The sequence below is a fragment of the Pseudophryne corroboree genome, chromosome 2 (genome assembly GCF_028390025.1).
Source record: "Pseudophryne corroboree isolate aPseCor3 chromosome 2, aPseCor3.hap2, whole genome shotgun sequence".
Taxonomy (NCBI): Eukaryota; Metazoa; Chordata; class Amphibia; order Anura; family Myobatrachidae; genus Pseudophryne; species Pseudophryne corroboree.
In genome coordinates, this window is record NC_086445.1 from 748,378,804 (window position 1) to 748,399,435 (window position 20,632).

At 45.6% G+C, this 20,632-nt stretch overlaps 1 protein-coding gene and 1 long non-coding RNA gene across 2 annotated transcripts in view; both read right to left on the reverse strand.

Moving 5' to 3' along the window:
- The window catches only part of SYT6 (synaptotagmin 6), an 855,303-nt gene that overhangs the window by 112,820 nt on the left and 721,851 nt on the right, over positions 1-20,632 (reverse strand). Inside the window, exon 4 of the mRNA XM_063955425.1 lies at positions 12,328-12,448. Coding sequence (XP_063811495.1) covers positions 12,328-12,448 — 121 coding nt within the window. The remainder of the gene's footprint in view (positions 1-12,327; positions 12,449-20,632) is intronic.
- On the reverse strand, positions 5,775-9,774 carry LOC135051164 (uncharacterized). Its single transcript, XR_010242085.1, has 3 exons — positions 9,560-9,774; positions 6,092-6,270; positions 5,775-5,923 (listed from the first exon to the last, which is right to left on the reverse strand). It is a non-coding gene; the product is annotated as an uncharacterized LOC135051164 (long non-coding RNA).

Below are 20,632 nucleotides of genomic sequence, written 5' to 3' on the forward strand. Positions count from 1 at the left end.
CTATATATTAGCAGCAGACACAGTACAGTGCGGTAGTTCACGGCTGTGGCTACCTCTGTGTCGGCACTCGGCAGCCCGTCCATAATTGTATATACCACCTAACCGTGGTTTTTTTTTCTTTCTTTATACATACATACTAGTTACGAGTATACTATCTCTTTATCAACCAGTCTATATATTAGCAGCAGACACAGTACAGTGCGGTAGTTCACGGCTGTGGCTACCTCTGTGTCGGCACTCGGCAGCCCGTCCATAATTGTATATACCACCTAACCGTGGTTTTTTTTTCTTTCTTTATACATACATACTAGTTACGAGTATACTATCTCTTTATCAACCAGTCTATATTAGCAGCAGACACAGTACAGTGCGGTAGTTCACGGCTGTGGCTACCTCTGTGTCGGCACTCGGCAGCCCGCCCATAATTGTATATACCACCTAACCGTGGTTTTTTTTTCTTTCTTTATACATACATACTAGTTACGAGTATACTATCTCTTTATCAACCAGTCTATATATTAGCAGCAGACACAGTACAGTGCGGTAGTTCACGGCTGTGGCTACCTCTGTGTCGGCACTCGGCAGCCCGTCCATAATTGTATATACCACCTAACCGTGGTTTTTTTTTCTTTCTTTATACATACATACTAGTTACGAGTATACTATCTCTTTATCAACCAGTCTATATATTAGCAGCAGACACAGTACAGTGCGGTAGTTCACGGCTGTGGCTACCTCTGTGTCGGCACTCGGCAGCCCGTCCATAATTGTATATACCACCTAACCGTGGTTTTTTTTTCTTTCTTTATACATACATACTAGTTACGAGTATACTATCTCTTTATCAACCAGTCTATATATTAGCAGCAGACACAGTACAGTGCGGTAGTTCACGGCTGTGGCTACCTCTGTGTCGGCACTCGGCAGCCCGTCCATAATTGTATACTAGTATCCAATCCATCCATCTCCATTGTTTACCTGAGGTGCCTTTTAGTTGTGCCTATTAAAATATGGAGAACAAAAATGTTGAGGTTCCAAAATTAGGGAAAGATCAAGATCCACTTCCACCTCGTGCTGAAGCTGCTGCCACTAGTCATGGCCGAGACGATGAAATGCCAGCAACGTCGTCTGCCAAGGCCGATGCCCAATGTCATAGTACAGAGCATGTCAAATCCAAAACACCAAATATCAGTAAAAAAGGACTCCAAAACCTAAAATAAAATTGTCGGAGGAGAAGCGTAAACTTGCCAATATGCCATTTACCACACGGAGTGGCAAGGAACGGCTGAGGCCCTGGCCTATGTTCATGGCTAGTGGTTCAGCTTCACATGAGGATGGAAGCACTCAGCCTCTCGCTAGAAAAATGAAAAGACTCAAGCTGGCAAAAGCAGCACAGCAAAGAACTGTGCATTCTTCGAAATCCCAAATCCACAAGGAGAGTCCAATTGTGTCGGTTGCGATGCCTGACCTTCCCAACACTGGACGTGAAGAGCATGCGCCTTCCACCATTTGCACGCCCCCTGCAAGTGCTGGAAGGAGCACCCGCAGTCCAGTTCCTGATAGTCAGATTGAAGATGTCAGTGTTGAAGTACACCAGGATGAGGAGGATATGGGTGTTGCTGGCGCTGGGGAGGAAATTGACCAGGAGGATTCTGATGGTGAGGTGGTTTGTTTAAGTCAGGCACCCGGGGAGACACCTGTTGTCCGTGGGAGGAATATGGCCGTTGACATGCCAGGTGAAAATACCAAAAAAATCAGCTCTTCGGTGTGGAGGTATTTCACCAGAAATGCGGACAACAGGTGTCAAGCCGTGTGTTCCCTTTGTCAAGCTGTAATAAGTAGGGGTAAGGACGTTAACCACCTCGGAACGTCCTCCCTTATACGTCACCTGCAGCGCATTCATAATAAGTCAGTGACAAGTTCAAAAACTTTGGGTGACAGCGGAAGCAGTCCACTGACCAGTAAATCCCTTCCTCTTGTAACCAAGCTCACGCAAACCACCCCACCAACTCCCTCAGTGTCAATTTCCTCCTTCCCCAGGAATGCCAATAGTCCTGCAGGCCATGTCACTGGCAATTCTGACGAGTCCTCTCCTGCCTGGGATTCCTCCGATGCATCCTTGCGTGTAACGCCTACTGCTGCTGGCGCTGCTGTTGTTGCCGCTGGGAGTCGATGGTCATCCCAGAGGGGAAGTCGTAAGCCCACTTGTACTACTTCCAGTAAGCAATTGACTGTTCAACAGTCCTTTGCGAGGAAGATGAAATATCACAGCAGTCATCCTACTGCAAAGCGGATAACTGAGGCCTTGACAACTATGTTGGTGTTAGACGTGCGTCCGGTATCCGCCGTTAGTTCACAGGGAACTAGACAATTTATTGAGGCAGTGTGCCCCCGTTACCAAATACCATCTAGGTTCCACTTCTCTAGGCAGGCGATACCGAGAATGTACACGGACGTCAGAAAAAGACTCACCAGTGTCCTAAAAAATGCAGTTGTACCCAATGTCCACTTAACCACGGACATGTGGACAAGTGGAGCAGGGCAGGGTCAGGACTATATGACTGTGACAGCCCACTGGGTAGATGTATGGACTCCCGCCGCAAGAACAGCAGCGGCGGCACCAGTAGCAGCATCTCGCAAACGCCAACTCTTTCCTAGGCAGGCTACGCTTTGTATCACCGCTTTCCAGAATACGCACACAGCTGAAAACCTCTTACGGCAACTGAGGAAGATCATCGCGGAATGGCTTACCCCAGTTGGACTCTCCTGTGGATTTGTGGCATCGGACAACGCCAGCAATATTGTGTGTGCATTAAATATGGGCAAATTCCAGCACGTCCCATGTTTTGCACATACCTTGAATTTGGTGGTGCAGAATTTTTTAAAAAACGACAGGGGCGTGCAAGAGATGCTGTCGGTGGCCAGAAAAATTGCGGGACACTTTCGGCGTACAGGCACCACGTACAGAAGACTGGAGCACCACCAAAAACTACTGAACCTGCCCTGCCATCATCTGAAGCAAGAAGTGGTAACGAGGTGGAATTCAACCCTCTATATGCTTCAGAGGTTGGAGGAGCAGCAAAAGGCCATTCAAGCCTATACAATTGAGCACGATATAGGAGGTGGAATGCACCTGTCTCAAGTGCAGTGGAGAATGATTTCAACGTTGTGCAAGGTTCTGATGCCCTTTGAACTTGCCACACGTGAAGTCAGTTCAGACACTGCCAGCCTGAGTCAGGTCATTCCCCTCATCAGGCTTTTGCAGAAGAAGCTGGAGGCATTGAAGAAGGAGCTAAAAGGGAGCGATTCCGCTAGGCATGTGGGACTTGTGGATGCAGCCCTTAATTCGCTTAACAAGGATTCACGGGTGGTCAATCTGTTGAAATCAGAGCACTACATTTTGGCCACCGTGCTCGATCCTAGACTTAAAGCCTACCTTGGATCTCTCTTTCCGGCAGACACAGGTCTGCTGGGGTTGAAAGACCTGCTGGTGACAAAATTGTCAAGTCAAGCGGAACGCGACCTGTCAACATCTCCTCCTTCACATTCTCCCGCAACTGGGGGTGCGAGGAAAAGGCTCAGAATTCCGAGCCCACCCGCTGGCGGTGATGCAGGGCAGTCTGGAGCGACTGCTGATGCTGACATCTGGTCCGGACTGAAGGACCTGACAACGATTACGGACATGTCGTCTACTGTCACTGCATATGATTCTCTCAACATTGATAGAATGGTGGAGGATTATATGAGTGACCGCATCCAAGTAGGCACGTCACACAGTCCGTACTTATACTGGCAGGAAAAAGAGGCAATTTGGAGGCCCTTGCACAAACTGGCTTTATTCTACCTAAGTTGCCCTCCCACAAGTGTGTACTCCGAAAGAGTGTTTAGTGCCGCCGCTCACCTTGTCAGCAATCGGCGTACGAGGTTACATCCAGAAAATGTGGAGAAGATGATGTTCATTAAAATGAATTATAATCAATTCCTCCGCGGAGACATTGACCAGCAGCAATTGCCTCCACAAAGTACACAGGGAGCTGAGATGGAGGATTCCAGTGGGGACGAATTGATAATCTGTGAGGAGGGGGATGTACACGGTGATATATCGGAGGGTGAAGATGAGGTGGACATCTTGCCTCTGTAGAGCCAGTTTGTGCAAGGAGAGATTAATTGCTTCTTTTTTGGGGGGGGTCCAAACCAACCCGTCATATCAGTCACAGTCGTGTGGCAGACCCTGTCACTGAAATGATGGGTTGGTTAAAGTGTGCATGTCCTGTTTTGTTTATACAACATAAGGGTGGGTGGGAGGGCCCAAGGACAATTCCATCTTGCACCTCTTTTTTCTTTTCTTTTTCTTTGCATCATGTGCTGATTGGGGAGGGTTTTTTGGAAGGGACATCCTGCGTGACACTGCAGTGCCACTCCTAGATGGGCCCGGTGTTTGTGTCGGCCACTAGGGTCGCTAATCTTACTCACACAGCTACCTCATTGCGCCTCTTTTTTTCTTTGCGTCATGTGCTGTTTGGGGAGGGTTTTTTGGAAGGGACATCCTGCGTGACACTGCAGTGCCACTCCTAGATGGGCCCGGTGTTTGTGTCGGCCACTAGGGTCGCTAATCTTACTCACACAGCTACCTCATTGCGCCTCTTTTTTTCTTTGCGTCATGTGCTGTTTGGGGAGGGTTTTTTGGAAGGGCCATCCTGCGTGACACTGCAGTGCCACTCCTAGATGGGCCCGGTGTTTGTGTCGGCCACTAGGGTCGCTAATCTTACTCACACAGCTACCTCATTGCGCCTCTTTTTTTCTTTGCGTCATGTGCTGTTTGGGGAGGGTTTTTTGGAAGGGACATCCTGCGTGACACTGCAGTGCCACTCCTAGATGGGCCCGGTGTTTGTGTCGGCCACTAGGGTCGCTAATCTTACTCACACAGCTACCTCATTGCGCCTCTTTTTTTCTTTGCGTCATGTGCTGTTTGGGGAGGGTTTTTTGGAAGGGCCATCCTGCGTGACACTGCAGTGCCACTCCTAGATGGGCCCGGTGTTTGTGTCGGCCACTAGGGTCGCTAATCTTACTCACACAGCTACCTCATTGCGCCTCTTTTTTTCTTTGCGTCATGTGCTGTTTGGGGAGGGTTTTTTGGAAGGGACATCCTGCGTGACACTGCAGTGCCACTCCTAGATGGGCCCGGTGTTTGTGTCGGCCACTAGGGTCGCTTATCTTACTCACACAGCGACCTCGGTGCAAATTTTAGGACTAAAAATAATATTGTGAGGTGTGAGGTATTCAGAATAGACTGAAAATGAGTGTAAATTATGGTTTTTGAGGTTAATAATACTTTGGGATCAAAATGACCCCCAAATTCTATGATTTAAGCTGTTTTTTAGTGTTTTTTGAAAAAAACACCCGAATCCAAAACACACCCGAATCCGACAAAAAAAATTCGGTGAGGTTTTGCCAAAACGCGTTCGAACCCAAAACACGGCCGCGGAACCGAACCCAAAACCAAAACACAAAACCCGAAAAATTTCAGGCGCTCATCTCTACTTCTAATAACATCCTCCCAGGGTAGCCACTTCAGGTTGAGAGCCGGGCCACCTCCCGTAGCTGTCTCATGTCGGCGCTGAATCCCCATCTTCTTCTTGGTCTGTCTGCGGCAATCACTGTACCGCTTCAAGCAATTTCTGGTGCTCCGGTGGTTTCCAGGTATTGCAGTGACTTGACTCGCAATGGATTCCCAGATGCTTCACTTTGTCCTAGCTGCTGTTGTCTGTGCCCTTGGTCCATACAAAACGTCGTAGGACCTGTCGACGCAATCCACTAGGGTACAGTTTTCCGCCTCAGTGTATCTGGGTCCACGCGGCTTTTTCGGTCCTGCATCTTCACCAGAGGCTTCCTCCTCCGACTGCTCCTCTGGCTGGCTTCTTGCCTTTAGGGATTAAAAAATAAAAATAAATTTTTTTAATAAGATCGGTATGTACCTGTGAGTGTCAGTATCCCTGGCATTGCGCACATATTCCAGTAGGTGTGCATGGCATTGCACAAACTACAGTGGGTAAAGTTTGATGCTATTTGTGTCTGCAGGTGTGGTTAGTACCTTTCTACTAGGCTTTTTCTTGGACTTCTCATGGGCCCTTGACGACCGCGGCTGGTCACTACATGCCTGGTCGGTCGTATCCGCCTCCTGGGTTGGCTCCCACTCCTCGTTGCTATGCAGGGATAGATCCGAGGGGGTGGGGGAAGGGGCGGATCGGGTCTGCTTGTCCTTTGACATCTCTGTTAGAAAATAAAATAAAAATAAAATAAACATACATACATACATACATACATGTATAAATGGCTGACCCACACAAAATGGCTGACCCACACAAAATGGCTGACCCACACAAAATGCCTGACCCACACAAAATGGCTGACCCACACAAAATGGCTGACCCACACAAAATGGCGACCAGACTGTCGACCAAACTTGCTCCAAATCACCCCAAACTGGCCAGAAAGCATCCCAGCACACTCAGGAGGTACACCACAGCTAAATTAGGAGGGAAAACACATGTTTGCCAAACAGCCGACAGCACATGTCGACCAGGCTGTCGACCAAACTTGCTCCAAATCACCCCAAAATGGCCAGAAAGCATCCCAGCACACTCAGGAGGTACACCAATGCTAAATGAGGAGGGAAAACACATGTTTGCCAAACAGTCCACAGCACATGTCGACCAGGCTGTCGACCAAACTTGCTCCAAATCACCCCAAAATGGCCAGAAAGCATCCCAGCACACTCAGGAGGTACACCACAGCTAAATTAGGAGGGAAAACACATGTTTGCCAAACAGCCGACAGCACATGTCGACCAGACTGTCGACCAAACTTGCTCTAAATCACTCCAAAATGGCCAGAAAGCATCCCAGCACACTCAGGAGGTACACCACAGCTAAATTAGGAGGGAAAACACATGTTTGCCAAACAGCCGACAGCACATGTCGACCAGACTGTCGACCAAACTTGCTCCAAATCACTCCAAAATGGCCAGAAAGCATCCCAGCACACTCAGGAGGTACACCACAGCTAAATTAGGAGGGAAAACACATGTTTGCCAAACAGTCCACAGCACATGTCGACCAGGCTGTCGACCAAACTTGCTCCAAATCACCCAAAACTGGCCAGAAAGCATCCCAGCACACTCAGGAGGTACACCACAGCTAAATTAGGAGGGAAAACACATGTTTGCCAAACAGCCGACAGCACATGTCGACCAGACTGTCGACCAAACTTGCTCCAAATCACTCCAAACTGGCCAGAAAGCATCCCAGCACACTCAGGAGGTACACCACAGCTAAATTAGGAGGGAAAACACATGTTTGCCAAACAGTCCACAGCACATGTCGACCAGGCTGTCGACCAAACTTGCTCCAAATCACCCAAAACTGGCCAGAAAGCATCCCAGCACACTCAGGAGGTACACCACAGCTAAATTAGGAGGGAAAACACATGTTTGCCAAACAGTCCACAGCACATGTCGACCAGGCTGTCGACCAAACTTGCTCCAAATCACCCCAAAATGGCCAGAAAGCATCCCAGCACACTCAGGAGGTACACCAATGCTAAATGAGGAGGGAAAACACATGTTTGCCAAACAGTCCACAGCACATGTCGACCAGGCTGTCGACCAAACTTGCTCCAAATCACCCCAAAATGGCCAGAAAGCATCCCAGCACACTCAGGAGGTACACCACAGCTAAATTAGGAGGGAAAACACATGTTTGCCAAACAGCCGACAGCACATGTCGACCAGACTGTCGACCAAACTTGCTCCAAATCACTCCAAAATGGCCAGAAAGCATCCCAGCACACTCAGGAGGTACACCACAGCTAAATGAGGAGGGAAAACACATGTTTGCCAAACAGTCCACAGCACATGTCGACCAGGCTGTCGACCAAACTTGCTCCAAATCACCCAAAACTGGCCAGAAAGCATCCCAGCACACTCAGGAGGTACACCACAGCTAAATTAGGAGGGAAAACACATGTTTGCCAAACAGCCGACAGCACATGTCGACCAGACTGTCGACCAAACTTGCTCCAAATCACTCCAAACTGGCCAGAAAGCATCCCAGCACACTCAGGAGGTACACCACAGCTAAATTAGGAGGGAAAACACATGTTTGCCAAACAGTCCACAGCACATGTCGACCAGGCTGTCGACCAAACTTGCTCCAAATCACCCAAAACTGGCCAGAAAGCATCCCAGCACACTCAGGAGGTACACCACAGCTAAATTAGGAGGGAAAACACATGTTTGCCAAACAGTCCACAGCACATGTCGACCAGGCTGTCGACCAAACTTGCTCCAAATCACCCCAAAATGGCCAGAAAGCATCCCAGCACACTCAGGAGGTACACCAATGCTAAATGAGGAGGGAAAACACATGTTTGCCAAACAGTCCACAGCACATGTCGACCAGGCTGTCGACCAAACTTGCTCCAAATCACCCCAAAATGGCCAGAAAGCATCCCAGCACACTCAGGAGGTACACCACAGCTAAATTAGGAGGGAAAACACATGTTTGCCAAACAGCCGACAGCACATGTCGACCAGACTGTCGACCAAACTTGCTCCAAATCACTCCAAAATGGCCAGAAAGCATCCCAGCACACTCAGGAGGTACACCACAGCTAAATGAGGAGGGAAAACACATGTTTGCCAAACAGTCCACAGCACATGTCGACCAGGCTGTCGACCAAACTTGCTCCAAATCACCCCAAAATGGCCAGAAAGCATCCCAGCACACTCAGGAGGTACACCACAGCTAAATTAGGAGGGAAAACACATGTTTGCCAAACAGCCGACAGCACATGTCGACCAGACTGTCGACCAAACTTGCTCCAAATCACTCCAAAATGGCCAGAAAGCATCCCAGCACCCTCAGGAGGTACACCACAGCTAAATTAGGAGGGAAAACACATGTTTGCCAAACAGCCGACAGCACATGTCGACCAGACTGTCGACCAAACTTGCTCCAAATCACTCCAAAATGGCCAGAAAGCATCCCAGCACACTCAGGAGGTACACCACAGCTAAATTAGGAGGGAAAACACATGTTTGCCAAACAGTCCACAGCACATGTCGACCAGGCTGTCGACCAAACTTGCTCCAAATCACCCCAAAATGGCCAGAAAGCATCCCAGCACACTCAGGAGGTACACCAATGCTAAATGAGGAGGGAAAACACATGTTTGCCAAACAGTCCACAGCACATGTCGACCAGGCTGTCGACCAAACTTGCTCCAAATCACCCCAAAATAGCCAAAAAACATCCCAGCACACTCAGGAGGTACACCAATGCTAATAGAAGACCCAAAAAGTAATTTAAAGAATAAAAAAAAAAACGTGAAAAACTACCCCAAAATACAAGTCTCCCCCAAAAAATGCAGCAACACAAGCAAGGGGCTATACACATACCTGCACACATGCACACATACACAAACACCCCATGTACACCTCATGGCAACCCCCACTACACAAACACATACATGCAACACCAGACACACATGTGGTACTTACCTACAAATGTTGTAAAAGCTCCTAAAATGGCTCTCCTCCGGGGTAACAGGAATCCTCCTGACTGTCCTGGAATAAAGCCTGCTGGGGTGTCCAAACGATATCCACAGCAAACAACCAAATTGCTAGCTCTGCACCTCCTCACACCTCTCTGCAGGTTCACAAAATGGCTGCAGAGCACGCAGCAAACAAGCCCTAATAAAGGGCTGCTTTCGGCGGGAAGGCGAATTCTGGACGCCCACTACTCGCCGATTGGCCGTTATCCGCCTGGGGGTGGGTCGAATCCGTTTGACATTGCATATGGTGAATTCAGGGTCCCGGCGACAGGGCTGCGGCTGGCGAGTGCGGGCGAATTTTACAGGGGCGGATTAAATGACGCGATTCGCCCGCTATTGCATATACCCCTATATATCACTTTCATATAATTTTCTACTAATATCACTTTTTTTATTACACTTTTCATGTCTATCTTCTTTTATCTATAGCCTTTGCTTTCAAATATCCACTAACACTTTAATCTCACACACGGTTTGTGTGGTGTCACGCCCCGGACTTGGACTTTATGTTTATGGACCCCCAGTACTCTGAGACACCTTGAAGTGGCCTGGGAGCTTCCCGTACCTTTGCAAATGTATGCAACTGAGATCTCTGAAATTTCTTCCACCATGTAGTTATCAAATCCTGTTGCTGATGTCATCCAGTGTGCTGGGGATTACCAGTGTTTCTTATTCAGAATAACCCCTCCCTTTCATGCACCTGGATAACATTATTAATTGAATAAGAGCAGTTACCAAACTTCTTGTTGCTGTTCTGAGAGGCATGGATGGGATCAGCATTAGGAGGGCATGCTGGATCCTGCAATGCCATAGGAGAAAATAGGGGTATCTCCAGGTAATTTGCTTGACTTGTGGGGAATCATACTGCCCCGAGCACAGCCAGACTCACATAATGGCCAAGGATGGTGAGTGCATAGCTGACCACCAGGTGAGTGATTCAGCAGGAGAGTAGGCCAGAAGGATACAGGAGCAGAGGAGATGGCCACGCCATTGCTTGGAGCACAAGGAGCAGGCAGTGGAGCCCTTCTGTGGGGTGTGCAGGATGTGTGTGTGCATGCTGTGTTCCATATTAGGAGGGCAAAAAGGATACCCAGTGACACTTATACAGCAGGAGGCCATGGGCAAGAAGGTAAAAGTAATGTCATTTACTTTCACTAATAAAAAGTTCATGTATTTGCATTAACAGCAGTATTGAAGTCACACCTCTTTATCCCTGTTTTGATTATGGGAGGGGGGGAACCAATTCTCTTTCTGGCACAGGGCACCAAAATGTTTAGTTACAGCAGTGGCCAGTGGCTCTCCGTTCAAGGCATGAATGAATGAATACACTCCAAAGATCAAATTAGCTTGCCAGGGGCGCTTTAAGAAAGGAGGAAGCCCGTGTGCTGCCTCCTCCGTTTGTGTCCCCACCTCTCTGCTGGCATCGCTGGAGAGTCTCAGCACTAGAGGGCTCAGACTCTACTGCGCATACGCAGATCATCGGGAAAATGTTGCGGTGGACATTTTCCCTGTCATTTCTCTACTGCGCATGCGCAGAACACCTTGAAAATTACCGCTGCGCCATTTTCACTGCAATTCCACAGCACTGCTGACGTCGGCGTGTAACTCCGGAGGGGTAAGCATTCGAAAAATGGGTGCAGCGTGTGCAGTGGGGGCCCCCCTTCTGGACTCAGAGGCCCGTGTGCGCCACACACACTGCACCCATTATAGATTCGCCAGTGTAGCTTACACATTAAGAAATCAGGACTGTCTTTATTACATATGGCACGTTTCTGTTTTTGTGAATCTGTATTTAATAGATTATGCAAAGTACGCCTAGACAGACCCAAAGTTATATTATCTGGAGCAAAATTCAAGTTTTTATGCACATTATATTTGACACACTAAAATTAATGACCCCAAAAATGTGCCCAGTAAAATGCTTTTTCACATTAAAAATCATCTTGCTCTGCAAACGGGAATCTTGTTTCACTACTCTGCAACAATAAATGCATGTGATTTAAATTCTTTTAACTCCACTCTTTGGTTCCATTGAAAACACTGCCACTTTGCTGCAGGAAACAATGCCACTTCAGGGAAACATTTTGGGTGCAGTTGTGCAGATTTATGTTTTTTTGTGGGACCCAGATTCATTTGGACCACATAGCAGCCATTTTTAGCTTCTTAAACAAACTGCTCAATGGGCAGACAAGTGAAAAATATTCCTATGCTTGGTCACTGATAGTGACCTCACATCACGAATAGCATCTTCAGATGTTTAATTAGAACAAACCAAGAAGACTAAGTACAGTACCAGAGTGCTACAGTATAAGCTCCTTCTATAGAGTAATAAACATGTGACATTTGCTAATGCTGGTTTATCATCTCCACAATGGTGTCTGTAATGAAACAATGGTGAACCAAATTTGCAAACTGTACAATGCTCAAATTTGTCTAAATTAAAGAATTTATGAAATCAATTCACCCTTCTCTACCGCATCAAACTTCTGATTTATTGGCTTTGTTTCAGTTTTATGGTCACTTCCCATTGACATTTAAGTACCAGAATAAGAACAGCAATTACAGCATGACATGAGTTTGTTTTTTTCATATACAGTATATATTTTAGTTTAGTTAGTATTTCATGTTGCTTAATCTGAAATGTAAGGTTTAGTGACCCTTTAAGTACTACAGTGACATTAAACACATATATGAGATTTTAAAGATTACACATACCTGAATAACCAGTTATATCCATTGCTTTTAGATTTCGACACTTTATTACGGTTAAGGTCAGACGTCCCGCAGTAGGAAGATAACATAGTGAGAACATGATTTCTCCAAGATCCACACTTTCCTTAAAGATATAAAATGAAATAATGAATCATCCTGTAAAGTATTTGTAACATTGTCAAGATGAGACACTACACTACTGACTGCAAAGATTTGCATTTTCACAACTTGTTAATGCTTTACTGCAAAACGATATGAGTCACAACATCAGTTAGACCTGTCATATTTGGATATTAAAGCTGTACCTATGCACTTAGTACTTATCATTCACTTTGAGTTCTGCTGGCTGGCTTATACTTCTTATAATAACACAAGGGACAGTTCATGTTATGGAACTCCAGCACAAATTCATAAGACCTCTAGAGCCAGGGGGGTGGGGTCTTCTGCCTACAACAGCTGCCCGTTGTTCCCTTAGTGTACGAAACACACACTGGTACTTAGGATTCACCAGGTCTTATACCTCTAGCAGTAGAGGCTTACACAACTGGCTGGAGACCATGAGGTAGGAGGCTGGAGTAGTATATAAGAGCAAGTAACAGGCTGACTGGAACATAGTGGGTGAAGGTCAGGACTGGGTTGGGACCTCAGCCACAATGAGGTGGAGTACAGACACCATGCAGTTGGTAAATATCTTGAAGGCTGAGCATTAGGTTAAAACTAGGGAAGCAAACAAGAGGTTAACAAACACTAGAATAGGACAAAGGTTTAGGCAAGGCTAAGCTAGACTTCTGACGGGACAGGCACGAGGTATAGGCACCTGGAACATGGACCAGCAGCTTATACTACAACATAAACTATAACTGGCAGGAAGGAGCTAACCTGGCTGCCTTATAACAAAGAGATCCACCAATCAGCTCAGCAAAGGAGAAAGGGACTACAAATGAAATAACTGAAAGCAACTGCAATGCTACAAGTAGCACAGAGCCCTGCTGTCATGCAACCAGGGATGCAGTAGCTGACCGGCATCCTGGTTGCCGAGCAACGTCCCAGTTGCAGTACAAGCTCCGACACTGGACATAGTGCCTCTGTAATTAGTCTGCTTTGCCCTTTGGGTGAAGCCTGGCCGTTGAGAGATATTGTGATCCCTCCCTGATGGGTTGGACCCCTTCTTGATGAACATTGCAAAAGTTTTACTTTGTGCATGTTTGGCCTCATGGGAATGCATACGCAGCAGGGTCTGAACCTGTAAGTAATCCAGCTATCACTTTACTTATTATTCATATTATCTGAGCCCATGTTCTGTTAAATGCCCCTGGATAAATTGTCCTTAAAATACAAATTAGTTTGCCGCGATATGTGGCTGTTAGGAATGTTAATTTTCTGAGTTTGTGTTAAATAGACCCCTAAGTGACTGCAGGTGAGCCATCAGCACCACATACAGTACACAAATACAGTACACACAGATACTATGCAACATCAATATAATCGTGCACAATATTTGTTAAAACTCATTACCCAAGTACAAATTCTAAGGTGGGTACATACTAGGTGACATGCTTTGTGAAGGACGTCACCTAGTTTTTTCCCCTCCCTAGCCGAGGCGGTCAGCGGCAGGGCGTACACACTGAGCGATATGACGACCATATCGCTCAGTGATGTCACAACGCAGCCAGGCCGTGCAGGCAGCTTTTGGACGACAGTCCAAATTTATCTGCATGCACGGCCAACAGCGAAGGTCGTTAACGACCCATTGGGCCACACATCGCTCATTGGTGGTGGCATACATCCTTGCTGAGAAAGTGAACGATGTCGCTAAGGAAGGGTGAAAATGAGCAACGTCGTTTATTTTCTCGGCAAGTGTGTATGCACCTTAAGAAGTTTGACAGTGTGGATTATTTACCACTACCATACTATTTATTATGTGAACACTGGAAGTCTACTGCACTAGCTACCTTTACTGTAACTTTTATATGACACAACCTGTGCTTCTTCTATACTTAAGATGTTTTGAAAATTCTCCGCTCTTAAACCACAGCCCTTAAACCACATCCCGTTCAACAAACTTTACCTGATTCAAGCACTTTTATATTTTTTTCAATATTTATTTAAGTATTTAAGTTGCAATCACATTACCCTCAAGCCTTATAAACTTTTGCACATACTCTTGGCAAGAGGTAAAAAAAACAGAGCCCAGTGTTCCATCCTTTTATGCAAGTTCATCAAGGTTGGTTATCCACTAGCTATTAAATGCTGTACTTGCATTTTTTATGAAAATGCATGTTTAAAAAAAAAATCATTTTATGGGGCTATTTAAGTAGATACGATGAGCGTGATGTGCCATTTTGAGACAACACATTGCAGCCAGCAACATCGCTCATTTTGTCTTGTACTCCATATAGGTGTGCAAGAAAACTAGCGATGTTGCAGGTTCTGTATATGGCAGATATTTGTGCAGCCGAGCATTGCAGTGATACTCCTGCCAAAGTGAATTGCTCCCTATCTATTCATATCTATTTGTGTTTATATTGCATTTGCTGCATCCTGTGTTTCAGTATGCTAAAAGCATTTGATCAGAGTACAAAATGTCCTTTAAGCTGTATAGGAATGCATTGAGTACATATCCACTAGACTAGAGGTTAACTGACATGGTACTGCATTTTTACCATTTCTGTTAGTTCAGAGCCGGTCATAGGCATAGGCAAACAAGGCAATTGCCTAGGGCATTTGATATGCCTAGGGGCATCAGCAGCTCCTGCTGATTAAAATGATATGCGGCATGCCTATATTCTGTATGTAGCATTTCATATGCAGATACAGCCACAGTCTCACACAGTATATAGGCATGCTGCATATCAGTTTAATCAGAAGAAGCTGCTTGTGCATGCTAGCCACATAGCAATGCAAATAAGATGCATTTTCATAAAAAAAAGGTGCCCGATGTTAGCATTGATGCAAGATTTGTGAGGACACATCTGTATCCAAGCAGAGATAGAGGTCACAGTGTTAGTGGAAGTGTGAGTGCTGTGTGCATGTGAGTGGGTTGGTTGTGCAGTAGTGTTCGGAATATGTGTAAGGAGCATTATGTGTGTCATGTAAAAATGCATTAATAATGTGCAACATATGTGTAAAGGGCCACTATGTGCGTCATTATGTGTATAAGGGCATTAATAATGTGCGGCATATGTGTAACAGGGTACTACTGTATGTGTGTCATTATGTGTATAGGGGCACTAATAATGTGCAGCAAATGTGTAGGGGGCACTATGTGTGTCATTATGTGCATAAGGGCATTAATAATGTGCGCCATATGTGTAATGTACATTATGTGTAAAAGGGCATTAATAAAGGTTGTCATAATATGTAAGGCGCATTATGTTTATAAGGACATTAATGTGTCTCATATGTGTAAGGGGCATTACTGTGTGGAATTGTGTATAAATGCATTACTAATGTGTGGCAGTATGTGTATAAGGTGCTCTACTATGTGGCGTTGCATATAGAAAGGGCACTACTGTGTCATCTAATGTGAATAAAGAGCAATAAGGTGTGGTGTAATGTTAATAAGGAGCAATTCAGTGTGATGTAATGTGAATAAGGGGCTCTACTGTGAGGAGTAACGTTTATAAGGTAAAGTGATACTACTGTGGGATGTAATATGAATTATGGACACTATCACAAGATAAAATGTGAATAAAGTTGCAGTACTGTGTGGCGTAATTGGAATTGGGGTTACTATTGTGTGGCCATTCCCAGCAAGAAGATGCCCCTTTTTGGGATGTGCGTCAAATGTGCGAACTGTTCCTATTTAAAATTTAGGGGGTACAAGGACTGCTATGGGTGAGGGGTAATGGTGCTGGGAAAGAGGTGCAAGGTCAGAGGCAGAACCAGCGGTGGTGCTAGAGGGCACCAGCCAAAATCTTGCCTAGGGCATCATATTGGTTAGGGCCGGCTCTGTGTTAGTGGACAACTCATTTAAATAAGATTTATACTTCATGTTAAATAAAAACATTGAAATAAATAGACTATTGAATAAGTAATATATGAATGGAGCTTGCATGCATTTTTTTATTTGTTTTTTTTTAAATAAATATGACAACATTCTCTAGTTATGTGATGTATCAAACCAGGGAATCCCTCCACTTTATATCAGACAATCATGTCACACAACTAGTGTGGAAAATGTATTGTGATTTGCTCAGTGTCTATGATGAGTGTCTATAGTTTATAAAAGGAATACTTTAGTGTGAATTGCAAGAAGAATTCCCTTAAATCAGGCCCTTCTTACCAGTATCGTTAGCCCCTTGGCAAAGCAATGCACTGTGGTCCCAGCCAATCCATTCACAAGAATAAATGTAAAAAATCATAACTTACCTCTCATGCGGTCCAGCACCATCTTTCCACATGCTTCCACACAGTGAATGGCTGTCAGCACTCTGGTGCATAGCTCCAGCCATCCACCAATCAGCATTCTGACATTCACTGTCTGGCTGCATGCTGGGAGACCCCTGGAGAATGTTGCCTGACCACTCAGATTGTGTATAATTCACAATCAGAGTGTCTGAGCAGCAATCTCTACCTGCCTCCCATTAAGCTCCAGAGGCACCATCTGGAGGGGCAGATGTCCCGCAGACCTAACCCCCCCCTGCTGGAAGGCCCCCTAGAATCATGGGGCCCTGGGCAGCCGCCCAGTGTGCCTGTATGTTTAGATGGCACTGCCTTAAATTACAAGAAATGTTGCTATATGTTACTGTACATTTCCTCTATGTATGTCTTTAACAATTGTTAGAAAGTAGTTTAAAGTAAATATCAGCAAATCCTATAACAGTGTTTGGAAGCTCAGGAATGTCAGGTGAAATGAAGTCCATTGCTAGTCAAAGACGCACTGGCAACTATTTACTGAAGATTACAAAGTAATATTTATGTTTTTGATTCTATTTGCCATGTATCACATCAATAGCAGCCACAGTATTGCAGTAGTATGAACTTGTTTCATCTGTCAGAATGAAGTGACGCTAGTAAACATCATGGACATGCGTAATTTCCACAAATCATTGGCCAAAGAACAAAAAGACATAAAAAGCCTTTTTGATGTTGGCAAAGTACATTGTAACATGGTTTTTAAAATAGATGAATACCAGCCACATGCTTTATCGCAGCAATACAGTAGCTGTGTAGAAATACTTTTTAAAGCCAAAAGTAATAGACCTCACGATTGTTGATTTCAATAGTAACTACCAATCTACCAACACATCATGGGTGTACTGTACAGAGTGTACATGGAGTGCGGTGAACACAGGGCCCCTGTGTCCAGGCATGCACAGAAGGGAAATCTCTGGGAAAATAGCACCAGCACTGATGAGAAATATAGCCAGGAAGGGATAATCCAACAGTACTCGTCTACCTGCTAATATCAAGCAATATCAATTCGTTATTAGAATATTGCATGAAGTTCCCTGTGCTCCATAACAGTCAGAAAAAGTCTATCATGAATATGAACCAGCAGTGAATTATTTGTGGCAAAATGGGCAGCTTCCAGATGTATGAGTGGTAGTCATAGCCAGCTGTCCAAACCACCTGCTGTACTTGTCAGAATTGTATTATTTCCTAATCCTACATGCCACTTGTTCTTTCCACTGATCCATTACACAAGAGGCATACAGTATGTAATTCAATGATTTATATGACTCATATAGAGGAAGGTGCCACCTTTAAATTTTAGAATATATTGTCTCCCTGGATGGAAACTTGGTTTGCTGCGTCCTGAGGCAGGACACAGCTTTGGCAGGCCTAATAGCAAAATTTGGTAGAGGACCCCATTTATGCTTTACTCTTCTGAGCATCTGAGGCCCAGCAAGTGCACATGCTTAGAAAGCAGAAATGGGCCCTCTGGAGGATGGTACAGCATTGCCAGACCCAAGCAAGCCCAGGCCGCTTAAATGGAAGTACTGTACCGCTGCAGTGGTGGTAGTTAAATAACATAACATACAGTATATATACAGCGTGAGTATGCTAGTGCATATACAAGTGACTGACTATGTATAAGATTTTATCACACTGACTTTTCAACACATTAAATTTACAGTTGACCTAAAAAAAAAAAAAGTACTGCTATGTTTGCTTTACCTCAGGGCTAGTGAAAGGATACTGAGCTTTAAGGGGTATATGTACTAAGCAGGGATGTGCAGTGAGGTACAGAAAATGGCTCAGGAGGCACTGGCTAATACCAGAGCAAGATTTACACATCATATATGAGCCAAAGGGTACATGTGGGCATTATACAAAGATGTGTTGTATACATTGCTGGAAATTTATTGAGTTTTGATTAGAGATGTGTGGAAAAGATAGGCAGTGCATCCCCTTCCATAGACTTTTTACGTAAGAGTTTTGACTATAAAAATGATTAGAATAATAGAAAGAAGATATTTATAATATACTGTATTCTTTGTATTTTGTTACTGTACTTTATATAGTCAAAACTCTGGCTTATACGTTTGTATGACAGGAAAGGCTCTGCTTCACCTGCCTCACCTCACCACATGTTACTGGTACTAAGCCTTGAAGAGAAATGAAGTGGATGGAGACAAAGTACCAGCCAATTAACTTCTAACTGCATTGAATTGTGAGATCAAAATCCAGTGCAACTCTCCTAGACCCTCTCTGACATGGAGGAGCAGCTACTATCTGCATCCTTTGCCAATTAGACTACCCAAGACTTGGTGCAAGAATCTCTACTCTTCTCTATGTCACGATCCGGGTATCTGGACGCCATTTCTTACCCATCAGATGCCTCCTAAGGCTGGCTCAGCGCTCCAGGACCGGATCCCATCTGTTATCCTGATGTTTACATTCCTGTATCCTCTCCTGTCACTCTGAGACGCTGTCACAGTAAACGCCATATTACACCTGGCATGGCGTCTCCCGCGGCCTCCGCCTCCGTCCCTGAGCTTCTGCATGCAGAGTGTCTGAGTGGCGATTACGTCAGCCGCGGCCTCCGCTGTGTCCGCGTGGTTGGATGTGCACCTGTCAGCTTGGCGCCTCATGTCTCCGGTGGCCGGCGCCGCCATTACTGTTTTCATTACCACATGGATTACAAACCAAACTTCCCTCCAAGTGTCTGCATGGGCGCAGCCATCTTGGATTCTGTCAGCTGATCATTTCCACCAATCTGTTCTCAGTATTGATAATCTGCATAATTGCCTAGCCAATCCCTTCCTTGCTGCAGGTATAAATACACTGTGCCTGAGCAAGGAAGGCGTCAGTGCTTTGGTTGTCAAACCTAGTTCCTGTTTGTCTCTCTCCTGTGATTGTCTTCCAGGTTCCAGCTCCTGTCTCAAGACTTCCACCATAGAGACCCGCACCAGCATTCCACCTGTGGTGTAGCCTGACTCTCCGATCCATTGTGGATTCATCTATTTCCAGTTACAACATTACCTGCTTCCAGCCCAGCTTCCAGCAGAGTACAGCTTCTCTTAAAGGGCCGGTGTCCTTTCTACACTTTACCACTCTCCACCGGTATTATTATTTCTCCGCTCTCAAGTTCTACATTTCATTCATATTGCATCGCTCTCAAGCTTCATTTATTATTTAACTGGTTCCAGCCAGTATCCACTCCGTGCTAACAACAGTCTGGTTCCAGCCAGTATCCACAGCAGCCGTTTTATCTTCAGCAACCCAGCTTTTCCTGGAACACCAGCTGGTACAATCCTGGGTTATCTCCATTGCTACAGTCGGGCCTGGTAAGGACTTTCCATCTAGAAGATTATAAGAACTATCTCACACTACCAGTGCCCTGTGGCTCCTGCCACCCTGTAGTACCCAGGAACTGTATTTATTCTTTGCTGACTTTTATGTTTTCTTTTACTGCTGCTGTGTTGCGGAGTTGTCATAATAAACATCATTGACTTTTATCCAAGTTGTCGTGGTCACGCCTTCGGGCAGTTATTATTCATGTTACTTACATGTCCAGGGGTCTGATACAACCTCCCAGGTTCCGGTACATCTCAGCCCCTACAACTGAGGCTGCCTCCCGTCAGCTCAGGCACTCAGTTGTGACAGTAAGCACTGACCTAATGAATCCAGCCGGAGACCAGGATCAAGCGGCCAGGCCGATGCAAGAACTGGCAGCCCGACTAGAACATCAGGAGGCTGCACAGGGCCACATCATCCGCTGTCTCCAGGATTTCTCTACTCGGCTGGATGGGATTCAGACAACTCTCCATGGATCAGGCGCGTCTGGTGCGTCAACCACAGTGACTCCAGCTATAACCCCACCCACCTTACCCATTTCTGCTCCACGTCTTCATTCTCC